At 36.3% G+C, this 25,040-nt stretch overlaps 1 protein-coding gene across 1 annotated transcript; it reads left to right on the top strand.

The window, feature by feature from the left end:
• The first annotated feature begins 2,847 nt into the window (after positions 1–2,847).
• Positions 2,848–23,561, top strand: si:ch211-11n16.2 (zinc finger FYVE domain-containing protein 1). Its single transcript, XM_007234519.4, has 11 exons — positions 2,848–3,094; positions 9,372–9,876; positions 10,721–10,932; positions 11,774–11,880; positions 13,431–13,539; positions 13,638–13,735; positions 13,819–13,936; positions 14,756–14,926; positions 15,996–16,185; positions 16,683–16,781; positions 18,388–23,561. The coding sequence occupies exons 1-11, from the start codon at positions 2,975–2,977 to the stop codon at positions 18,618–18,620; spliced, it is 1,962 nt and encodes a 653-aa protein (XP_007234581.2). The 5' UTR covers positions 2,848–2,974; the 3' UTR covers positions 18,621–23,561.
• Positions 23,562–25,040: the final 1,479 nt, after the last annotated feature.

The following is a 25,040-nucleotide window of genomic DNA, read 5'->3' as shown; positions in this document are numbered from 1 at the left end:
ATCTAAATCTACAATTTTACAAGTTATAATTACAGAGTAATTCCACATAATAATCCAAATTATAAGTCGCTTAATGTGTTAGCACCTACATACATTACTGTCTGACAGATTATATTCCAAATCCTACATTAGGTTAATCAGGAGCTGCTTTACTGAATATTCCCAGAATGAAGTACAAAAAACTGGTGAAGCAGCTTTCTGTTTTTACGCTCCAAAATTTGGAACTCGTTACCAATTAAAATGCGTCAGGCATGGAGTGTTACTAGCTTTAAAAAACAGCTAAAAACCTTTTTTTAACATAGCTTTTTATTAGCTTCTTTTCTGTTATTTATAACTTTGTTGTTCTTTATTCTGTTTATTTTATTCTGTATTTTATTTATTTATTTTTTATTTCATATTATTTAATTAAACCTTTACTTTTTAACTGTTTTTATTTGTTTGATATTACTTATTGTGTTACACTTTTGTGTTTTATTTAATTTCATTGTGAGGCACTTGGAGATGCATTTTTATGTATAAAAGGTATAAATAAAGTTTATTTTTTTGCTGTTTGATGCAAAAGGAAATTCACACCATACTAATGTTTTATGATAACAGAGATTCATTTATATTTGTAATTCATAGTATTGTAATTCATAAACATATTGCAAGTAAATAACCAAATTGGCTACAGATATATAATTTCTTTCCTAGTATTTTAAATCATAATTTCAGATATCTACACTGTAATTCAGAATAGCACAAATGATGAAATTTCAGCAAAATATCTCTAATGTAATGTCATTTTGACTGGTATTAATATACATTTAGGACGTGAGTTTTAAATCTCTATAAAATAACTGGTTTGCCATATCCTCCTGAATTGAACCAGTAGTGAAACAGTAACCCTGAAAGCAGTCAGGGTTCAGTGTGTTATCCAGCAGGTGGCACCAGCAGGTCTACTGTATTTTTAAAAGCCCAGCTAACAAATAGGACAAAAAGTAACATTCTACATTCTATTCAATAAATATACAGTTTCTGCTGATGCTATATTTTGAACACAAGCACACCTTTCTGCTGCACAGCACGTTTGTATTACTCCTCTGGTGAGAACTTCACTATAACTCAACAGGGAGAGTTTACGGGAATTTTAAGCCGCAGTATCCCTTTAAAACTGGACTTAATTTAGCAACTATTAAACATCCATCTCACTCATTCCTGTTTCAGATTTTCATTTATGCATCTGATTTTGTATTTGGTTATCAAACTTTAAAATTCTAAGTTGTTATATAGAATTAATCATGAATTATTATTTTTCAACAGCAAATTTCACCAAGTTTAAAACACACAAAAAAATGTGAAAAATCTAATGCATAAATCAAACCATTAAATATTTAAACTTCATTAAATCTCAATGATTTTTTAATCCCTTGTACTCTGTGGATTTCTTATATCCTAAGGATAATTGGCATAAAGGTGGTCAAACTATTATGCTTGATTAGTGTATATTTCATAGCCTTATATTCATTATTCCTAAGTAAACACTTGGTACTAGCTATATTAATTTATAGCTATATTTATGTAAGATTTTGCCACAGTAACCAAAACATAATTCAATATATTAATTGTATTATTACTGTTTAAGTAAGTAAGTAATGTTGATTTATGTAGAACTGTACTAGCACATCTCACAAAGTGCTTTACAGATAAAATAAAAATAGATAAATATATAAAAATAAACAAAAATAATCTACAACACAAAAGATCGAAGAACGAAGGTATCAAATGTCAACATAATCTTTAAGATTCAGAAACAAGAGTTTAGATCGGACTCAAAAAATCCAGCTGGACCTTATCCAAGCAAAGAATCTAAAAACATTGCTAAAAAACAAGAGAATAAAATAAGTTTCTTAAAAATATGAACCAGTGCTGAAAGTCTGAGGTCAGCAAGGAGATCGATCCACAGTCTGGAAGCTGCAAAAGCCTGGTCACTCTTTAAGTTTAGTTTAGTTTGTGGAACAGTCAGTAACCCTTGTTTGGTGGATCTTACAGATTTAGCATTATTAAGTGAACATAAATGCTCAGTAATATAAATGTAAGCCTCATTATGTACAACCTGCTGGATTCTACAGAATATCTCACCGGCACCCACATTAACACTAAAGCCAGATCAGAAGATGCTTTGCACTTGGTTTAATTAAAATGCTCATCATTGAGTGAATCCAGAAATTAACCCGATTCTGCCTTTTGCTCTGAGAACTTTTCACTGCTTTCTGTAAAAACTTTATAATTCAGTATTGTATTCTTACTTTCAGTCCTTTAGTCTAATAAACTACTGCAAACTTAATTACAAAAAAATGTTGAATACTTCAGTACTTTTATTAAAGTGTGTAGTACTTTTACTTCCACTTGAGTCTAGGTCTTACATGCCTTAAAATCACATCCACATTACTAACAGACAGCCTTGCCTTCAGCCCAGCATAATCAAGGTCTAACTGCACCTTATTGGACACATCCTCCCACGATAAGGACATCTGTCTGGTCCCCACTCAACCTGGGAAAGTTCTGAGACATCCAGACTTTAATAGCTGTCACATAGTTTGTAAGATTGGCCAGTGTCCCAATGTCATTTATGTATACTGCTAAATAAATCTGAGTATCATCAGCATACAAATGAAAAGAGACATTTAAATTGCCAAATGTCTTTAATGTTTAATGTTAAATGGCAGTAAATCCCCCAATTTTAGGTCTCCATAAAGTATTACGGCCTTAACTTTAGGTACTTCCCAGAGCTGGATTATCATCTGGAGTGCAGTCAGCAGGAGGCTGTGTCACATTTCCCGCCCTCAGCCCCTCAGTCTGCGCCCTACAGAGCGCGGAAGAGCAGAGCAGAGGGAGCGGGCACCGCGGACACTACCGTGCGGTGAAGTTCCCTCACTAACTCGCCTTTCATGTACGATACCCTGCCTTCATCTTTATCCTCCTCCTCACAGACATGTCGGAGATGCTGCTGAAGGAGATGGAAGAGGTCTCTCTGGGTCCGCCGTCCAAGAAAGAGGAGAAGGAGCGGGAAGGCCGGAGTTTCCTCTTAGTGGATGGAAGCGAAGCTCTGCAGGTAAGTTAGCTAAAGCGAGCCCTCAGAACGTCATCTAGGGTGCATGTCAACAATAGCCAGGCTAGGCTAACTGAGCTGTGGGGAGATAATAACGAAATACGCTGAAAATAAATACATTTGATTTCAGAGGGACATGTGACAGTATTTTGTGTAGCTGCCACACAGTTCTCCCCAGTCTCTAAGCAAGCTGTCAGGTTGTGTTTGTTAGTTTAAACAGACTTTAAATGGTGTAAAAACAAGTCAGTGTTTTGTCACTAGGTTAGCTATGCTAAGCTAAGCTAAACTAAGTAGTAGCTTCGGTAAGCGTGCAAGACATTAATGTTAACCAATACTGTGCTAGGTAGCTATGCTAACAAAGTTATTTAAAACTAGTAACATAGCTAACCTAGTTAATCTAATTATTAAGGATTTGTTAGACTGTAGTGCTAGCTAGGTTAGTTCAACTGTCTTACTGACAACTAAACAAAGCAAGAAGATACTAGAGTTTTGAGTTCTGAAGAAAGTCTAGAAAACAGATTTAGCTCACAGGCGAATGACAAATACGTTAATCACGGAGGAATAGGTGTCTGTTAGTTTAAACAGACTTTAAATGGTGTAAAAACATGTCACTGTTTTGTAGCTAGCTAAGCTAAGCAACCATGTGAGTCTCTAGGCTGCTAGCTATGCTAACAAACAAAGCACTGTATTCTTGCCATCTTCTTTTTTTAGACAGTGTTTGGTTGTGTAGATAAATACTTATAATTACAGAGGGACATGTGACAGTATTTTGTGTAGTTTCCACAAGGTTCTCCCCAGTCAGTAAGCTAGCTGTCATGTTTTGTTTCTTAGTTTAAAAAGACTTTTTAAATGGTGTAAAAACAAGTAAATGTTTTGTAGCTAGCTATGCTAAGCTAAACTACGCCTGCAGTAGCCTAGGGACAAAGAGTAGCTTACAGTAATTTAGATAAGCGCACAGTTACATAAACCAGTAGTGTGTTAATTAGCTATGCTAACAAAGCACATATCTTGCAATCCTTTAATTGTAGTCAGTATGTGTTTGGGTGTGTAGATTCGCTAGTAAACCTTGTTATTACGGATGTATTAGAGTATTGCGTTAACTACTCAACTTACTGATAACTAGATAGATAACTAACTAGATAGGTTAGATATTTTATTGATCACAGAGGGAATTATCTAGAACTAAGCAAGGCAAGCACAGATACAGGAAGCTTAAGTTCTGGAGAAAGTGTAGAAAAACAAACCTAGCTCACAGGCGAGTGGCACAAATACGTTAATCACGGTGGAATAGAAACAGACTTTAAATGGTGTAAAAACATGTCACTGTTTTGTAGCTAGCTATGCTAAGCTAAGCAGGCGTACAGTAGTACATGAACCATGTGAGTCTCTAGGCTGCTAGCTATGCTAACAAACAAACAAAGCACAGTATTCTTGCCTTCTCTTCTTTTTTTTAACAGTGTGTTTGTTTGTGTGTACCTAGTTGATCAAAAAAAAGTTAACCTAAGGATTAACTTAGATAAAAGACTGTAGTAAACTTAACTACTGACAACTGATACAGGAGGCTTTAGTTCTGGAGAAAGTTACAATTGATGAAAGTTTGTAAAAGTAACATAGCATAGATAAGATAAATGCGGTGAAACTAGCTGGTTAGCTAGTGAAATAAATATATTCTTAACACTGAGTAATACCTCGATGGCAATAGCATTTAAGTGTAATTGCCATAAGATTTCCACTACTAAAGCAGCCACCAGGCTTTTGATTGTTGGGTTAAATAGAGTTTATATCGAAAGCAAAGTGTCCATGTTTTGGATTTATGCTAATCTAAGATAAACTAAGCTTACAGGACAAGAACTAAGTGAACCACCAGGCTGCTAGCTAGCTATGCTAACAAAACACAGTGTTCTTGTCTCATCTTATTATTACTATTGAATGTGTGTTTGGCTATGTAGGTAGTTAATAAGAACAGTTGGGGAAAAATTCTAAGTGTAATAACAATGTTGGATATCCCGATGTCAGTGTGTTGCACAATAAATGAATGCTATTGAAATGTACACTCCAAATTCCAATAGAAATGCTGCAAAATTACTTTCATTTTAAAGTTCATGACATTTGGAGAAAATTATGTTTTTATCTTCTATGAAACCAAGCATATTCTTAAGGCCCAGGGATTTGGAAATTTCTTTAGTCCTCCAATTAAATAAAAGTACAAAAATGTTTGCCCTCAAATTTATGTAAATATGGATATAAAGGTAACAAAAATCCTATCCAAAAATGTATATCCTATTATAATTTTTATAACTGTTTATTATCATAAAAACAAAACACTCTAGACTATTACCTAGAACCATGTGCATTAAATAGTGTTTTACAAATATGTTGAAGTTTAAGCTTGAGCTTAAAGATTTAAGATTGATATTTAAATTTAAGTAAAACTAGCTTTAAACACAGGTTCACTAATTAGTTTTCCTTTACTACACTGCATGTACAGAGGTTGGACAATGAAACTGAAACACTGGGTTTTAGATCACAATAATTTATTGTCCCGACGGACATTTCTGGTGGAAACAGGATAGTTGATGTGCAATATTTTCTGCCCTTACTGGTGCAATGTGCAATTAGTGAAGATTGGCCACCAGGGTAGTCCAATTTAGCCATGAAACCTCCCACACTAAAATGACAGGTGTTTCATTTTTTTATTGTCCAACCTAGTGCTGGACAATATGGCCAAAATTTATATCACAATATATTCCTTAATTGCGGTCGATACGATATAATTTCGATATCGATATAAATACTCAGAAAAACTGCTAAGAATCCCTGCAATGGAAATCTGTACAGTACTGTCTGAAATTTTAATGTAAGTCTTTGAAGCCTCCTCTCACAAAAACTGTATAGTACTTTAGAAATAAAAAATGGTCAGAATAAATCAATGCTCACTTTTATTTGCATATAGCAAAATAAAAACATGACATATCTGTCAAACACAAACCTATAAGCTATATACATATTACCAATATAAATAACTTTACATTACAACAGAGGCAGAGCTTCTTATTCTTGTGTATACATATTTAACAGATCAAAACAAAAGTGCTTTAACCAGGTTAACCTTATGGAATACAAAAAGCCTTTATATATATAAAGGGAACATGATATCCCCGTCAAATAAACAAACATCAACTATAAATAACTTAGATACAACATAAACTACAAAAGTGCCTCAGATACTGTGTGTAGTGAAACAGCTTGAAGTGGTGGAACAGACCGGACCGGAGCGCAGCCGAGCTTCATCGCGGGACATTCTAGATGCGGAGCCGAGGTCCGCTCGGTTAAGGTCGGTTTCGCTTCATCGTTTTAGATGCGGCCGAGATCCGTTCTACGGAGGGTGATAGCGTTCAGCTCTGCAGTGAACTGACGCCGCTAAAACGCCTGTCTGTGATAGATTCTGTAAATAATACATACCGATATGCCACAGAAATTATATCACCGTTATTGAAACATTTCTTATCGCGATAAATACCGATATCGAATTATTGTCCAGGCCTAGTCCAACCCCTGTAAATGTACAGTGGTGTGAAAAAGTATTTGCCCCTTCATGATTTTTTTTTTCTTTTTGCATGTTTGTCTCTTAAATGTTTAAGATCATCAAAGAAATGTATCTGGTTGTTATTTAATTGTTTTAATTTCACCACATTGGAGGGTTTTCCAGCATGAACTACCACAGCATTTCAATAGGATTCAGGTTAGGACTTTGACTAAGTCACTCCAAAGTCTTGTTGCTGGTGTGTTTTTTGTCATTGTCCTGCTGCAGAAACCAAGTTAATTTCAGCTCGAGTCACAAACAGATCCGAACATTTTCCTTCAGGACTTTTTGGTAGACAACGGAATTAATGGTTCCATTTATCACAACAAGTCCACCTAGTCCTGAAGCTGCATCACACTACCACCATCATGTTTTACTGTAGGTATGATTTTCAGTGTTACTATTTATGCCAGATATAAATGAAAACACACCTTCCAAAAAATAAACTTACCTAAAAGTTTAGGTATCATCAAGATGTTTCAAAATTGAGACAAGTCTTAATGTTCTTTTTGCTCAGCAGTGGTTTTGTCTTGGCACTCTGACATGCCATGCATTCATCCATTTTCGCCCAATCTCTTTTATATGGTGGAGTCATGAATGCTGATCTTAACTGAGGGAAGTGAGGCGTTCAGTTCCTTCTTGATTGAGAACAGGTGTGTCAATAATCAGGCCTGGATGTGGCTAGAGAAATTTAACTCGGTTGTGATAAATCACAGTTAAGTTATTTTTTTAACTAAGGGGGCATACCCCTTTTTTCACACAGAGCTATGTAGGTTTGGATTTTTTTTTTGTATGTTTACTTGTGTTGTCTTGTCTTGACTAATATTTAAATTTCTTCGATGATTGGAAACGTTTAAGAGTAACATGCAAAAAATGTTATCATGAAGGGCGCAAACACTTTCTCATACCACTGTATGTACCATATAAAATATTATGAGAGAAATGTGATATCAGGACAAAGAAACATAGAGCATAAAACATAGAACCCCCAGCGAGCAACAGAGAAAACTAAAAACTCCCTCAGAGGTGGATGGCTCACAGACCCATCCTCCTCTAAAAAGACTACTTATAAATTAATGATAAATTATGTATCCACATAGCTCTAATATATTCAGGTTAATAGCCCTACCAACAGTGGAAGCAGTTAGAAAATTGCTAGTTAAAGTTAATATAAACCTCTATTCCAGGGCAGTTGGGTGGTGGCAGCTGATCTGTGGTGGGTGAGAGGGAAACCTGACTTCCAGAGACTTCTATCAATGTCTTGTGAGCAGTCAGAAACTCACAGGATGGCAGAGAGATAGAACTAGTTTAGACTGGATTGATGGAGAACTGAGAATATAAAATATTATCAGAGTGTAGTAAATGACTCCGGCAGATCTGAATATAACCGCCTAACTAAATAGTGAGAGCCAGATGGTAACATAGACAGGGAGACACCCTGAGACACTGGCATCCACCCACTCCATCATCAGCAAACCTGAGTGAGTGCATTCAGTGTGTTGTAGTGGAACAAATGCACCAGCATCTCGTTTTACCATAATATCCTATGACCATGAACCCCTGGATCTGCAGCCTTAATCTAAGGGGAAACATCTCCAAAAAGCTGAACTAAACAAGTACGTTTTCAGTCCAGACTTAAAATTGAGACTGTGAGTCCCCAATAAATTCTGGAAGGTTATTCCAGAGTTCCCCCTGCTGACAACTAAATTTTGAATTTTGGAAACTAACAGGAAACCAGCAGTGTGTGATCTATAGGTTTTTTCACACCTACTTTGTTTGGTCCGGATTCTCATTTCTTTTCTGTTTGGGTCTGAACCAAAGCAGGTATGAAAGGAGGCCAAAACTATGGGGCAGATCAAAGGACCAGAGTTTTTTCGGACCGAAAGAGGTGACCTTGGTTAAGATCTATGGACCCATAGTTTGTCTGCAGTGTAAAACTGCTAGTTGGTCTCGATCTTTTGCACCAATTATCAGAAGTTGAGTCAATGTTTAAACAAAATAGAGGTAAAAAAACTTGTGTTGTGCCGAAATGCTTCTCCCCTTGGTTTGCAGGTTTGTCACGCAGCAGTACTATGAACACAAACACAGAGTGGGAATGTATTTATTTCCTGTTACTATAGATGAACCCTTATTAACAAACAGAAATAAAAGGAATCTGAGGAGAATCTGTTGCACTCATTCTGCTGTGGGGAGAAAGTGTGTATGTGAAGAGAAGTTGGATTTTGAAAGAGAGCTAGAATTCGTCACCTGGCAAAGCAACTCTCCGAACCCATAATTAAAACTCTACAAACCAGTTATTTATATGCAGCTTAGAGAGACTCCACCAACATAGCTGATAACTATATGATGTAGTAAAGTTGTTTAGTGCACTCACTAAACTGCAGTGTGAAACCGAAACTGAAATTAAACAGACTATATATATATATATATATATATATATATATATATATATATATATATATATATATATATATATATATATACACATACATACAGTGTAACAAAGACATGAACCATGGTTTTGTGCAGACTTCCAAGTCTGAGATCCACCTAAGTAACCCAGAACTGTTATGTTAGTATGCATAAGGATGGTGAAATTCCAAAACTATATTGGACACTAGGCCTCCTGGTCTGGTATTGAAGAACCCGTCACTAAAGTAACACAAATATGGTTGTCTCCCTTTCTCTGTCTCACAGGTGAAGGATGAAGCTCACTTCCTGCAGAAGCTGGGTTGTAATGGCAGCCAAGGAGTCAAAGTGCTGTCCATCTTTGGCAACACGGGTGATGGAAAATCGCACACGCTCAACCACGTGCTTTTCGATGGCGAGGAGGTTTTCGCCACGTCTCCTTCCCCTAACTCCTGCACCATCGGAGTGTGGGCCGCCTATGACCAGCGCCTGGGTTTGGTGGTTCTGGACACAGAGGGCTTGCTGGGCGCCTCCACGCAGCAGAACCAGCGTATGCGCATGCTGCTGAAGGTGCTGGCCGTGTCTGACATCGCCGTGTACCGGACTCGGGCCGAGCGGCTGCACAATGACCTCTTTCAGTTCCTGGGGAGCGCCTCAGCTGCCTACCTGAAGCACTTCACCCCCCAGCTGCGCGCCCTTTCCAACCGCTGCGGGCTGGACGTGCCCATCTCTAACCTTGGACCAGCGGTGGTGGTGTTCCAGGAGACCTCTCGCACTCAGCTGCTGGGCCACGGTGAGGAATTACACTGGAAAAAAACAGAAACTGCCAAAGTGAAAATGAAAATGTTCCTGTAGCTTGTTTTGTACTATAATGTTTGTCTTATGCAACACAACAGTGGGTTTTATGTTTTTATTACATGTCATAACCTGTTTGTATCATCTACACAAAAGTATAAATCAGCCTCTAAGAGTGTTTTCATTTCTGTCATTTTAAGAATTTATATTCTGATTATTTGTCCTCTAATGTACCTGAATCAAAACGCAAAATATCAGATTCAGCCTGTATTTGTTGTTCACACCCCTGTGTCACATATGACCAAAAAGGTCAGATTTGAGCCACTTTCACCTGCTGTGTGAACGTAGCCTATAACCTGAAAGTATATTTTGAAATGTTAACAGTCTATCTAGTTCTCTGTTTAAAAACATTTTTAGTATTGATCCAAAAATCAGTGCAGTAAAATCGAACAGCAAATCCTGCTGTGCATTTCTTCACCCACAGTAAACAGCAGTTTCTAGTATTTCAGAAGATACATCTCCATCTTATTGATAGAGAAGCTGCTGTTGCTTCTGCTGAAGGTGATTTCTATAATACTTCAGACATGCAGTAGCAGTTTTATGTTTTTGGTGAAATTAATGCAACATTCACATAGACTTTAACAATCACTTTGTTGTAATAGTGTGCTTTTAAAATTCCTACACAATTTTGTAGTCGTTTGTCATATCGCCTACAGTATTAACGTAAAAATACCTGAAATATCATTATACAATTTAGGCCCACAATTTTAGTACACTGGTGAGCGAATGCTAGTGGATGCTTCGCTGTAGAGAGTAGTAAGAGCTTTTGTCCCCTCCTGCAGACAGCTCAGGCCCAGCAGACGTACTGCTTCAGAAGCGTTTCCACGACCTGGGTCAGGGTACTGAAGCCTTCAGCTCGGTTCAGTACGTGGGAACCCAAACCATCACGCCCCCCACAGACTACTCCCAGCTACTGGAAGTCATCCGGCAGCAGGTGAAGAACACGGCGTCTCGAGCCCCCCGGCAGCCTGCCATCGTCTACAGCGCCCTGCAGGTAAAACTCTGCTTCTTTACAGCATTTAAACCAGACCTGTACTACACCGGAGGGTAAAACACGTACTGGGTCAGTGTAACATTTATCAGTTACATTGATTGACCATGTGAGGATAAGATCGAAATAAAATGTAGATGTAAAACTTAACTATTCAGTTTTGTCCAGTTTTGCAAAAATAGAATGGGTTTTCATTTGATTTTCTATTTTTTTGAATTTTAAGAAAAAATATGAACTGAATCTTTTAGTTTTTTATGTTTTTTGATATTTCTATTTTTACATTTTGTAACAAGTATAAGTTGGATTATACAAGATTAAATACACTTTTTCGTTTGCTATACATTTGCTATACAAATATTGATATTTGAATTAAAATTTGGGCACTCTTAACTCCCTAATTAGACTTACTGCTTCATTACTCCACATGGTGGCGCTATAATCAAATGAATAGGGTGACTGTGCAAAGAATATTGGTTGTTAAATTTTGTGAAACTGACACCAATAAATCCATAATAATCCCGGTATTTTATTATTTAGGAGTATTTTATCCTCTTCAGTAACACAGATGCTGTGAAGTATCGTAAAGAATTATCTTGTGATGTATCGAGTATCACACAGTCACAGTATTGTGATAATATTGTATTGTAAGATTCCCTGTGATATTCTGCTCTGTTATACTCAATTGAAATACAATGAAACTCTTCTGACATGGGATAATGAAATAATGAGGTATACAGTATAAAAGTATAAAGTATAAAACAAAAATGATAAATGTTGCACTGACATACCTAAACGCTCTGTAAATTAACTTGAAAATTAAATTTAAATTGAATTTCTGTTTCAGGCCCTGAGTGAGCGGTTCTGTGGAGAGATCTCCGACGACAAAATCAGCATGTACTCCTTCTTTCCTGACGAATATTTCACCTGCCCCTCGGTCTGCCTCAGCTGCAGGTACGTGCAGGCTCTGTGGGTTGTGCTGAGTCAGTGCGTGCTGGCTGGACAGGAGGTTTGTGAGATCTGAGTAAATGTGCTGCATTGGGTAGTTCAGTTCAGTGCTGGTGATTTCACAAGGTTGCATCATGCACTGATTTTATTAGCACTGTTTTAGCTGAGCTTTGGAGGTCAGTAGCAGGAATCACACAGCTGTCGGTAAAACAGCTTTTAGATTAGCTAAGGAAAACATGCATGTGTGTGTGAATGCAGTGTGATCTTTCATAATGTCCTTAATTCTTTTTTTATGTTTTAATTACAAATTTGAGGCTGAAACTAAACAAAATAAAACATTTGACCAAAGGCTAAATACCAAACACTGAACGTTTTTTTTAGTTAAATAAATTTACAAAGAATGTGCAAAGCTTTAGTTTAGTAAAAAGTATTTAATGAACAGCTTTACCTTTTATATTTACAACAGACAAACCAACAAAGCACAATACATTTACCTCAGCAGTGCTATTGTAATTCTAAATAATAGGGGTGGGAATCTCTAGGCACCTTACAATTGGATTTCGATTATGATTCAGATTCGGCAAAGCAATTATAGAATGATTATTAAGCGTCTTGATGCATCTTAATCTAGGATTTATTTTTCCCCATTGTGTGACTCATTATTACTTGTAAAGTAAAATATCTGTAATAATCCATAATAAATCTGCAATAGGCCTTTTCACATTATTTTTATTTAATGTAAACAATCATAGTTATTTCAATTAATCACATGATTTATATAAAAATCTAGGATTAATGTTGTAAGGGTAATAATAAAACCAGCTATAAGGAAAGCAGAAACAAAAATTAGGTTATGATGTTCTGGCTGACCAGTGTAATGTATGTTCATAGCTGGTTTTAATGTTGTGTTTGATCTGTGTTTGATCTGTGTATGATTAAAGTATTAGTTTTGATGCATTTTATAAGCATATTGTAATGTGCTGAGTTTAACCAGGAGCTTTAATACAGAAAATACACTAAATTAAGTGTATCTGCTTATTATTAGTTTGTGCTAAACACGAACAGTGCCACAGTGTGAGCGGCCGTGAACACTCTCACACACACTCAAATTTGTGAAAACATGAGGGAAATGCGAGATCAAACAATATGCATACTTAAGTACATGGAGTGGAAAAAGCATGGCTGTTACACAAAATGTGTAGCTACATGCTGGTAGCTCTGATTTGTTTTTCGATTCAGTGTCTTACACATCCGAATCAAGATGCATATAAGAATCAAACATTTCCCACACCCCTAATAAATATACTCTAGCAGTGCTATTCCAATCATACATTTACCTCAGTGACTGCGTCAGTAAAAAGGTAATTTTTTTGGTAGAAATTATTTATTGTTTTCATTTATTTTTATTTTATTTTTTACATTTTCTACCAAATAATATTTGCATTTAGAGACAAGTAGAGCTACTTGTGCATTGTGATTAAGGTGCAAAGTCAGGCCAATTAGTGTGACAGAGTTTTTTATGCTAAATTAATTTCTTTCTTTTTTTTTTCATTTAGCGTTCGGTGTAAGAACGGAATGAACCACCAGAAAGACAGAGTGCCACATATGGCTGATGGACTTTGCCAGTACGCCCATCAGTACAATAACAAGGTCCTCATCTGCAAGGTAATTTAACATTGTGTTCATTAGTCAGTTAAATAATACAGGATTTCCATCAGAGCACTGAGATGGACCCTGATATACCTGTGCTTTTCTCACTGTAGAGATGCTATGAGGGAGGGAGGGAGGTGATAGTCATTCCCAAAACGTCAGCCTCTACAGACAACCAGTGGCTGGGTCTGGCCAAGTATGCCTGGTCCGGGTAAGTTCTTACACAGGTTCTGCCCACAGACACTAGGTCTTACTCTGTTTGGATTATTTACTGTAAACTCTTTTCCTGTGCAGATATGTGCTGGAGTGTCCCAACTGCGGCATTATCTACCGGAGCAGACAGTACTGGATGGGGAACCAAGACCCTGAGAGCAGCGTGGTGCGTCCTGAGGTCAAGCACGTCTGGATGGGGGTAGGGCTTAGCACTTCCTTTACTTCAATTATACCATAACTCACTGTCCTCAAACGTACAGGACACTTGTTTAGAGCTGGGTATCGGTTAAAAATCAGTTTTAAATAATAACAATACGATACTTTAAATTTAATACAGATACTCAAGTAATACTTTTTCAAAACATTTTTCTTAAATAAAAAAAAACAGCAGACATGAGTAATCTCATTCTCATACTGTCATCATTAGAGGCTCCATCTTTTTAGATCTAGTTGTAACAAACAATGAGCATTTTGTTTGTGGCGCTTTATTGAAAACAGCAGCATTACTTGTGCTTAAATTTTTTAAAGTAGTTTTTAAGAAACAAGAGCATAAAATAGTCAATAATTCACAATATGTTTTTATAATTATGACAATAATGATGATAAAAAATATTTGGCATTTTTCAAAAATGTTTGTAAAAGCCTTATATTGTACTTATCTGCACTTCTTAAGAGATAATAATTGTTTGTTCAATATATTAATGGAAACTATATTTTTTTAAATCATTTTTAATGACTTGAAACAAACAAAAATATTAAAATCACCAGTATAAATATTGATAAATAGTGTACATATTATTTAGAGAATAATAATCAGTATTTGCATTTAAATTAAGCATTATATTGGCAAAATTAAATTATATTTATATTAGTAGTGTCAATCACATCTTTTAGCATGCGAAATGTCGAAAATAAGCACTTTTTTTTTTTTGTAGTGCTGAAACATTTCAGTTGGTGCCTTTTTTGTATTGAGTGTTGATACCCAGCCGTACTCATGTTCATTTTTAACTGTTTCTAGTCGGAAACCTTCCAGACTGACCATCAGAACGCTGCCCAGCGCGTGCTGGATGGAGTCAACTATGTCATTCAGTCCATGGCGGAGTACAGCGTCGGCCCCACTAAAGCCGTCACTTCCTGGATCACTGACCAGGTGGCCCCCCCGTACTGGAGACCTAATGCTGAGATTACAGTAAGTTTACTTTAGGCCTGTACGATAAATAATATATTTATCATGATCAAAATACGAGTTTACTCATATACCAGTTAACTCATCAAATGAGCTGCAGGATGCATTCAAATACAGCAAACTCAAACAGCATTACCCAGGTGTATTAACAAAGGGAGCTCTTCACACTGCAGACTGTGCTCACAAGAAATAACGAGCCTTTGTACGGTAGGGTGTGTGTGTTTGTGTGTGGTAGACTGTGTGCGTTGTAGAGGGTGTGTGTGTTGTAGAGGTCAACAGTGAATGCTAACACCAAACTACTTCTTATAATGGGAAATATAATTTCAGCCAAACCAAGTGCTGAAGAATCCAAAATATGATTTTGTCCATTTTGTACCTGCCTATTTTGTGGCATAATCAGCAAGCTGATTGGCTCTATTTGAAGGGTGGGACTTGTAAACAGATGCCATGTTGAGCATTACAAGAATTCCCAGTCATGTAGCAACCAGTGTCCGGTCTCTTCATTTAAAACATCTCTAATTAAGCTAATTATGTTATAAAGAAAATCATCCTGGGTTAAATTTGTTGTGTTTGACAGAAATACCAGTCCCCTACTGCCCTGTAGCTATACAGGACCAGAGCAGGAGATACTGTAATGCCAAATTAGAAAGTGCAAAGAAGATAAAAATGCAGTGATCACTTTGACTTTTATTTTATTGCAGACAGTAAGAATTTGAGAGATTTCATGTTTTATCTAATAAAGTTAATTTTATTTATTATTAAACATTAATTCCTGCATTTTGGACCTGCAACACGTTATAAAAAAGTTGGGACTGGGCAAAGTAAGTAAAGGCCGGAAAAATAAGTAGTACTAGTAGTACTTTATTAATAAATTAATAAGAGTTGATTCAATGAAACATGAAGTATCTCAGGTTCTTACTGTCTGTCTGCAATCAAATAAAAGTTAAGGAAATGTTTGAAACACTGCATTAATTTCATACAGTGCCATCCTTTTCTGATTTGGGATTGCAAAATGTGACACCCAGCAGCTGCTATTTTTTTTATTTTAAATGGTGACCCTCCTGTTGTGCAGGAATGCCATGGCTGTAAGCGAGTGTTTGAGGAGGCGGAGAGGAAGCACCACTGCCGCTCGTGTGGGGAGGGGTTCTGCCAGGCCTGTTCCACCCGCAGCATGCCCGTACCCGAGAAAGGCTGGGGCAGCAGCCCGGTCAGGGTGTGTGATGCATGCCACCGGGAAGGAGGAGCTGCACAATCCAGCCAAGGTATGATTAATCAGCTTTGTGTAGAACAAGATTTAGTTCATATACATATATAATGAGTCGCTATGCAGATTCTGTTTAAAAACTGTTTTTTTTTTTTTATTTACTTGTTTTGTTTATTGAAGTAATTTAAAAATATTAAAAAAAAAATGTTTAAATATTTTTAATAATAAATTAATTCATTTTCAAAGAGTGTTATTTCATCATTCATCAGTATTATGACAAAAATATTATTAATTATTATTATTTTTTTGACAAACAAAAATAGTTGTGGTCTAGAGGTACATATCATTTAGAGGTAACCGCACTTGTACAGCTGCACAGTTAAATCAGATCAGATTTTACTTTAAGTAAAAGAAGTTGCACTAGAATTTAAGTAAAATAATTTTCACTTTAAAAAAACATACAATGCTAAAAAAAAAAATTGTGATTGTGTATTCTGTATTTCTCCATGAAATATATATACTAAGGTAAAATTGTCTGTTTTCTTGCTGCTGAAGTTGCCCAGACAGAGCCTCGGGCGCTGGTGGCCCGCAGGGTGACGGAAGTGGCCCAGTCCACACTGGACCTGGTCTCCAATGCTGTGGACTACCCTCTCTGTGAGTGTCCTGACTGTAGAACACAAACAATAACATCACCTATATCAAGTACATCATATTATATAATGATGCTGCTGTTTATTTGACACACTAAACCATATTTTCCACATACTATTATTCACATAAACCCAGAAATTGAATTATGTAAGAGTGTGGTAGTATTTGGTGTAATGGTCAAAGGCAAAAAACACCAAAATCTTTTATTGTGAAAGCTCACACTCATTCAGACATTTATAAATCGTTTTGCAGATACACCTTTACACCATTTAGCATTCATACAATATAAATTATACTTAACCATAAAATTATGACACCTCTTTGTGTCTACACCCAGTATCCATTTTTTTAGCTGCACTGATCCTATAGTTCGCTCTGTAGTTGTATAATAATTACAGACTGTAGTTCATCATCTGTTTCTCTGTATATTTTTTAGTATGTTATTATTATTTTTCTGGGTGGGTCGTTATTCTTAGCACTGATTTGCATGGTGGTGTATGAGGTGTTAGTGTGGGTTATGCTGATGGTACAAGGGGTTTAGATACAGCAGTTCTGCTGGAGTTTTTAAACACCTCAATTTTACTGCTGGACTAAAAAGTCCACCAACAGTGCACTGTAGGCGACAAAATATTCTGGGTGGAATTTAGATATGTGGTCAAGCTCACAAATTGCCCCATGCATGAGCATGACCATGCAGTATAGTACAGTATAGGATTTTATTTCTGTTCCATTGTTTAAAAATTCAATAATTAAAAGTCATTTCTCTGCAAAAGTGTGTGGCTGTATTTATGTGCTATTTTTATTACCAGTATATCAGCGGCATAAAACATTAAATTCAGTGATATTGTTGGTTGCATTGTTGCCAAAATACGTTGTTTTGAAAGGTACCATCATAGGACCATTATTGACTCCTCTTTCTTTCTTTCTGTCTCTTTCTCTGTTTCTCTCTTTCTGTCTGTCTGTCTCTCTCTCTCTCTCACTCTGTCTGTCTCTATCTGTCTCTAATTCATAGTTCAGTTTGCTTTATTGATATGACAAAATTACATTTGTATTGTCAAAGCATTTCAGACAAACAGTACAAACAGATTAATGGGTACAACAACATACAAATATAAAAGAGTATACATAAACACACATACACACACACACACATACACACATATATATACATACATACACACATATATATATATATATATATATTTATATATACACATACAATCTGATTAAAAAGTAAATGTAATAAAAAAAGGCAAATAAAGAAAAAAAACGAATCATCTCTCTCTCTCTTTCTGTCTGTCTGGCTCTCTATCTATCTCTCTCTCTGTATCTCTCTATCTCTGTCTTTCTCTGTATCTCTCTCTGTCTCTTTCTGTTTGGCTCTCTCTATCTCTCTCTCTCTCTGTCTGTTCAGTTCAACAGTACTTTATTGGCATGAATATAATAAACAACACTATTGCCAAAGCATATAACAGAAAACATAACAAAGATTACATATATAAAATTACAACAACAGAACTTGGGTTATTTACAGGATTAACAATTATTATTAATAATAATTTACAATAAAAGGAAATAAGAGTCTCTCTCTCTGTATCTCTCTCTGCAGGCTTTGTAAAGGGTGTGGCTCGCCCTGAGTATTGGGTTCCGGACCACGAGATCACAACATGTCACCAGTGCTCCAGAGACTTCACCTCCACAGTGCCCAAACACCACTGCCGGGCGTGCGGACAGGGCGTGTGTGGGGGCTGCTCCACCCAGAACCGGCCCGTTCCAGCACGTGGCTGGGATCACCCCGTGCGGGTTTGTGACGGATGCGCCGCTAGCCTGGACACCCAGTGACTTAAAGAGTCTCAGATGGGCACTTTTCTCTTAAAAAAAAAAAAAAAGTGGTGCCGTGACCCAGAGGCAGACTGATTTTCAGATTAATGCAATCAGGTCTTTACTGTGCTGTGATTGGGATTTAATTACAGACGTGATCTTAAAAACCTCACAGGACATTAGTGAAATTAGCTGAAAAGAAGACATCCTGTGATTGGACGGCTCTAAAGGCTGGTATGTAGCCTTTAGACCACAGAGCTGGATGATGTGAGAAGAATAATCAGAAGTTATAAAAAGGCCTTTGCTCAGACTTTGGAGAACAAATGGGGAAGTAGGTTAAAACTGTACTGTTATGACTATGATCTAGTGCTGGCACTAAGAATAGCTCAGTTATTTTATAATATTATCGCTGAGGTTTACTTCACTAGTCATGAGGAACATTTCCCAACTTTTGTTTTCTTGTTTGGAACAATCCATAGGAACATCAAACACAAAAATCTGTTATTAATAGCATTTTATGATAAACAGGATTTATGGGTTCTCCTCAGAACTACTTTATTCAACTACACCTTAATAATTTAATTATTCCCTTGTGGTAAATAGGAAGGAGCAGTTTAGTGAAAAACATCTAATTAACCTGGTTTCTCATCAAACCCCTATACAGCCAACCAGCCAAAGCATGCATACTATTTGTAAGTGTTTAGTGTAGAATTAAAGATGCTAGGCTAACATTGCTAACAAACACTGGACTAAAAGTCCGTTTGCACTGAGTTCTGAAAGAAAAAGGACCATCTTGATGGTCTGATTTTTAAAGATGAAAAAACACATGTTCTGAATACCAGCACACATTTGAATGCTGTTTTTCACACAGTCAGATTGTTAAGATGAAAATTATTCAGACTCACAATTTTAAAGGTAAACACTGGTTTATTAATAGTATATCACACCGAGTTTAATTTGGATGAGAAGAACATCAAGTTAATACAAACATTAATGTTGTCGGATAAGTTAAATTCTGGCCGACCAATCAGAGTTGTGTTGTCATGATTGCAGACAAAACAAAGTATAAAAGTATGAAAATGGCAGTTGATCATCTGATTTTATACATCCATTTACAGAGTTTACATAGATGCCAAAAACACAAAAACATGTCACTGTGAGGATCCATTATGTTAATCAAATATTTGACCGGATTAGCAGTGATAGTTAGCATAGCATAAGCTACAACTAATTAAAATAAGGTATCAAACATGTTCCGGCTGAATGGCTGCTTCTGGGGTCAGTAATGAATCAGGTTAATTTGATGTCTCTGTTCTGTGTTTAAGACTATATTTTGTTGAATATATATATATATAAATGCTGTCAATAGACATTGAGCAATGCTCATTTAATCAGAGGACATTTTAAAACCAATTTTCTTTTTGTGTTGTTAGTTTAAGTGTAGCTGTGTAGTACTGTTTAACAGATTTACCCTGAGCTGGACGCTGCGCACTTTCAGTTTAGCTTATTATTGCAGTAATTTAGTTTCTTACGTGATGCAGCAGTGCTGTCACTGCACTGCAGGGAATTATGCAATTATCCTATAGATCTGTAACTAATTGAGCTGCCTTACAATCAATAACACACAGTCTATACTATCACAGCTGCTTTCTTCTAAAGAGGCTTTAGAACCTTTTTCATGGAGTGTATTTTCATGCAGTCAAAGATCTGTTAATAATCTGATTAATGCAGTTATCTGATTATTATTAAGGTAGTTATGTAAACAACATGCTCTTGATTTCTTCGATCAGATTAGAAATCTGATCAAGAGAGCTGGATTTTAGTTTAGTAATTAAAAGTCTTAGCTTCTGTATGCTCCTAACCGGAGTACTCTGGGATGTCTCAGTCTGCACATTCTGATGTTCTGCAGTAATCAGATTCTAAAGTGCATGTAAACACATTGATTGGATTACTGAGAAACTTTGATGTTCTGCAGTAATCAGATTATAAGGGGAATGTTATGACACTGATCAGGATATGTTCGTAATCCAGTTTTCTTTAATAATCAGATTATATAGTTTATGTAAATGTATTGATTGGATTACTGACTTACTGATTATGAAGTGCATGTAAACGCACTCATAAAAATGTATAAATATATAAGTGCAGTGTGTAGCAGTAATACATATTTAAGGGAACAGATATTATTGATTATGTTAAATGGTAAGAATGCATATACATATTCATTTAATTGAAAGGCAGCTTCTGTATTGGACGTGTCATAACTGGAACTGAAACCTGATTTGTTGAATGGACTCATGCTTGTATGTGAAGATTGATGGTAGGTGTAAGTAGGAAAGTGGACAGAAGGAATTTAGGTAGGTCTTTGTTTGTTTACTGAAGCCTTTTCTAATCAATGCAAACAACTAGAATACACTGACATGCCAAAAGTCATGGATTAGCAGTATGTTAATTGATCACAAAGTGGTGAGGTATTATCTTTTTAGTGAGGCTGAACACTGGTCAGTATGCTCCTGGCAAGGTCAGGTGAACTATTGGAGTTGGAGTGAGTTAGTAGGTGCTGATGGATGGGAATATAATGTAAAAGATGGCATTACTACCCACAGTTCATAGCACAGAGGTTGTTAATGATTGTGATCAGCCACTTTGATTAGAATTATCAGTGTGAAAGACTTGAGCCCGCCCACATAACCCAAAGGTGATACTAGTTCCTGTCCCATGACTTTTGGTATGTCCATGTATATGAAACCGTACATAGTTAAGGTGACTAAAGGCAGAGTTTAAGTTTTCTTTAACTTCTGTTATTTTAACTCAGTTTTCATCTAATTTTTTGCACTTTATAGATCTTTCTCAGCAACCACTCTCTGGAGCCTTGTCACCTGCAGGGATATGTGCAGGTGTATAACAGAACAACAACATAATCAGAATGCTATAGACGTAATCAAGCCAATCCAACACTATTTAGCACTGTTAAGTAGGGGTTAGTTTTATTTGAGGAAATTGAGTAATGTATTTATACTAGAGGAAGTCAGAATTTATATCTGATACACACAGGATAAGAAATCTCAGTACAAATGACTTTGTGGTGACTGCAGTGCATAAATTGAGTAGCTACTCCCATCTCACCACATGCCACTATACTGCTATTTTCAAACTAAAATATCATTATTACTATATGTTTATAATGCATATGTAGGCTACAGGCTATGGTACACAGTAACTAAACTAAAGCTGCAATAACCCCCATCTGATAAGTACTTAAACTTTGAAAAAAAAAAAATTGAAAACTCTTATTCTATAGCAATTGATGGAACGTTTGCTCATATGTTCATTAGCTCAGGATTAATAGAACATGAGGTCAGAACTAAAATCACTGAGAAATACTGGTAATAATTACATTATCCCACCTCCCTATGTAAAACTAATCCAGTCCTAATTTTGGGGTTTCAGTCATGCATTTTTTTTTGCTTAGCTGCCATATTTGGGACCAAAATTCTGACTTTGCCGACTGTCAGTGGGGAAAGATGGCTAAAATTGGCCATTAGCTTATTTAAGAAAAGCACTACTTCGACAAAAACGATAAAATAGGTAAACTAATGTTCATAGTTGCCTTGTAGTGTTTTTAGATATCTTAAATGATCATTCTGACTAGTCAAAAAGCATCAGATTTATGTTGTACTAACCACATCTTAGCCAGCTTACTTTAGCTTAGCTTATTTTAGGTTAGTCTGTGTGTTCTGTTGGAGTTTATACTACTAATATAAAATGATATATAAGTGGTATATAGCAGTTTTTTATGTTTTCATGTATTTTTTGTGATAATTCTGTGTTTCTCTGGTGCATTATCTGTACAACCTAAGCTTTATGATAAGGCAACACAAATCTACAGAAGTACCTAGCTAACAACACATGATTGCCCATTCTACCAGTAGAGAAGTGACGCATACAAATAACGAACAAATCAGCAAATCAGGTTTTAATTAAAATGGCTTGTTGTTTGGGAATTTTATTAGCTTGGTGACCCAGCTAACAAGTTGAGTCCAACTGAAGAGAACTCACAATAAGCATATCTGTTTTTATTAAAATAACTACTTATTTGCCATAGCTTCAGTGTTTAGCTGTGCTAAGCTAACCATCTGGTATGGATTCTAGATGATATTTAAAAAGCTCCATCCAAAACACACAACCCCCAAAACATGAGGGGATTAGAATTAAAAGCTGCAATTTAAATTAAAAGCTAAAGTTAAAATGAATAAGCTTTCTACTGATGAAATGGGCTTTCATTTGTTAAAAGGGATTCTAGCCAACCAAGCTAAGCTTTCTATTCAGAACTATTCACAGTATTATGTCTTAGTGCTACTTAGCTAGCTAGCCAGTCTGATTTGGTTCTGAAAATGGAGGCTAAATATTACAGTGGTTTGAAACCCTAGAAAAGGACTTTTGATGGCTTTGGAATTGTCTTATTATTTTTGTATCTGTGTCATGCTTTACTTTGTACCTTATCCGCCTGTTGTTCACCACAGCTGCCGAACGATGCTGCCCCAGAGTGGCAGTATGAATTATTATGTAAAGCCTTGATATTTAGCAGACATATTCTGATCTGAAGCTCAGTGGAGGAGTAGAGGGATTTTATTTTTCCTCGCTTTGCTGATGTATCTCAGCTTTTAGTTCTGCTATCCTAACATTTTACAGCATTTGAAATAGTTCTTCACTTGGCGCTTCATAAGTTCTTCATATTATAGCACTTTAAAACGTTTCAGCAGTGTAAAGCAGGGAAACCCTGGGGAACTTTCTAAACTGTGGATTATACCTTTTTTAACTAACCTGTGGACTGGAACAGAACCCTGGAGCCTTCTGTGAAGTGATTTATCCAAAGCAATGACTTTACTGCACATATGATAATCCTCTTTTGATTATGTTTGTTTTTCAGGCTTTTCTGAATATTAAAGGTGTTTTAAAGCATATTGCTTCTTTCATCAAACTGTCAATTGTTTCCTTATGCCAGAGTGGGAAGGTCAAAACTGGGTTACTGGTACACTAATGTCACTTTTTAATAAGGCAAAATCAGATTCTGGGGAGTTTTTACCTTTTCTGTGAATCATTTGTGCAAGCAATAATACAGAAATAATTCTCAGATGCAGACCAAAACAACGAGGTCTTGGTACAGTCTCAAACAAACCAATCCAAACTAAGCCAAAACTGATAAAATCCAAAACAAACCATTCCAAAGCCAAACCGGAAAAATACAAACTAGTCCAGACCAACTTAAAACCAAATCAAACAACCAAATTCAAATCAGAACAAAGCAAATTAATTTCATACTATAAGTTAAGTTGGAATCAATCTTAAACGTCAGTAATTATTATTATTTTTTGTATTCAGTGTATATGTATAGCCCTTCTCAACTGTCTACACCAGTGGTTCCCAACCTTTTTCTTCAGGGACCCATATTTTTACCATTGTAAGCTTTGGTGACCCAACATAACCCAACCCCCCTCCCCCCCCAAATGTAAAAGATGTAAGTGTATAATCGGGTGGGGGTGGGGGGGTGGTGGGGTGGGGGGGTTTAGAAATGACAAATAAAAACTGACATTTACTATAGATGAATAAAATAAACACGTAAAAAAGGAAAAATTGATACATAAAACATAAGGATTTTTTATCTTATGAAGAAAAAAATAATTAGATCAATAAAATAATACAACTATTTAAAATGAATAAAAAATAATTTATATAAAATAAAAACAAACAAACAAAAAAAAAGAATAATATCAGTTTCAGTTTCAAATCAGTAAAACAGCTCACCAAAACCTCAACCTGTCCAAATATTGGACAATAATTGATTAACTTTACAGGCCCTCACTCATTTTCATTTATTTAACTAAACTGAGTTTTATATTCTTATATTATTATATTCAGCCTCGCGCTGAATTCAGCTCCGCGCTGCCGGAGAGAGCGCCCGCGCGCGCGCCAGAGAGAAAGAGAGAGACAGAGAGAGCGCAGCGCAGCGCGGCGAATTTTGCTTACCCTAGACTATATATAGTATTAAAATTAAACCCCTTAAAATCAAGAGGGCTTCGCGACCCATCGTGGATCTTTGGCGACCCATAGGTTGGGTCGCGACCCATAGGTTGGGAACCACTGGTCTACACGATGTCACGGTCAACCAGCAATAGCTCTGACTTAACATTTTCTGTATCACAGGAACAGATATTCGTATACTTTTTAAAATAGATCTGATCCAATTTATTTTTTATAATCGTTTTTTTTTTATTAAATAGATCTGTTCTTTATTCTGATCTTTTATTCTCACTCACCTTTAACCACACCCCCTATACTCTTCTCTCCCCCTCACTCACCTTTAACTACACCCCCTATACTCTACTCTCCCCCTCACTCACCTTTAACTACACCCCCTATACTCTACTCTCCCCCTCACTC

The sequence above is a fragment of the Astyanax mexicanus genome, chromosome 18 (genome assembly GCF_023375975.1).
Source record: "Astyanax mexicanus isolate ESR-SI-001 chromosome 18, AstMex3_surface, whole genome shotgun sequence".
NCBI classification, from domain to species: Eukaryota; Metazoa; Chordata; class Actinopteri; order Characiformes; family Acestrorhamphidae; genus Astyanax; species Astyanax mexicanus.
This window is presented reverse-complemented; position numbering and strand designations above follow the sequence as displayed.

What these genes read in the sequence shown, in the direction of transcription:
- si:ch211-11n16.2 (XM_007234519.4), top strand. Translation starts at nt 2,975, where the DNA reads ATGTCGGAGATGCTGCTGAAGGAGATGGAAGAGGTCTCTCTGGGTCCG. An exon ending in ATGGAAGCGAAGCTCTGCAG is followed by an intron (nt 3,095 to 9,371) that starts GTAAGTTAGCTA and finishes TCTGTCTCACAG; the next exon opens with GTGAAGGATGAAGCTCACTT. An exon ending in TCAAGCACGTCTGGATGGGG is followed by an intron (nt 13,937 to 14,755) that starts GTAGGGCTTAGC and finishes AACTGTTTCTAG; the next exon opens with TCGGAAACCTTCCAGACTGA.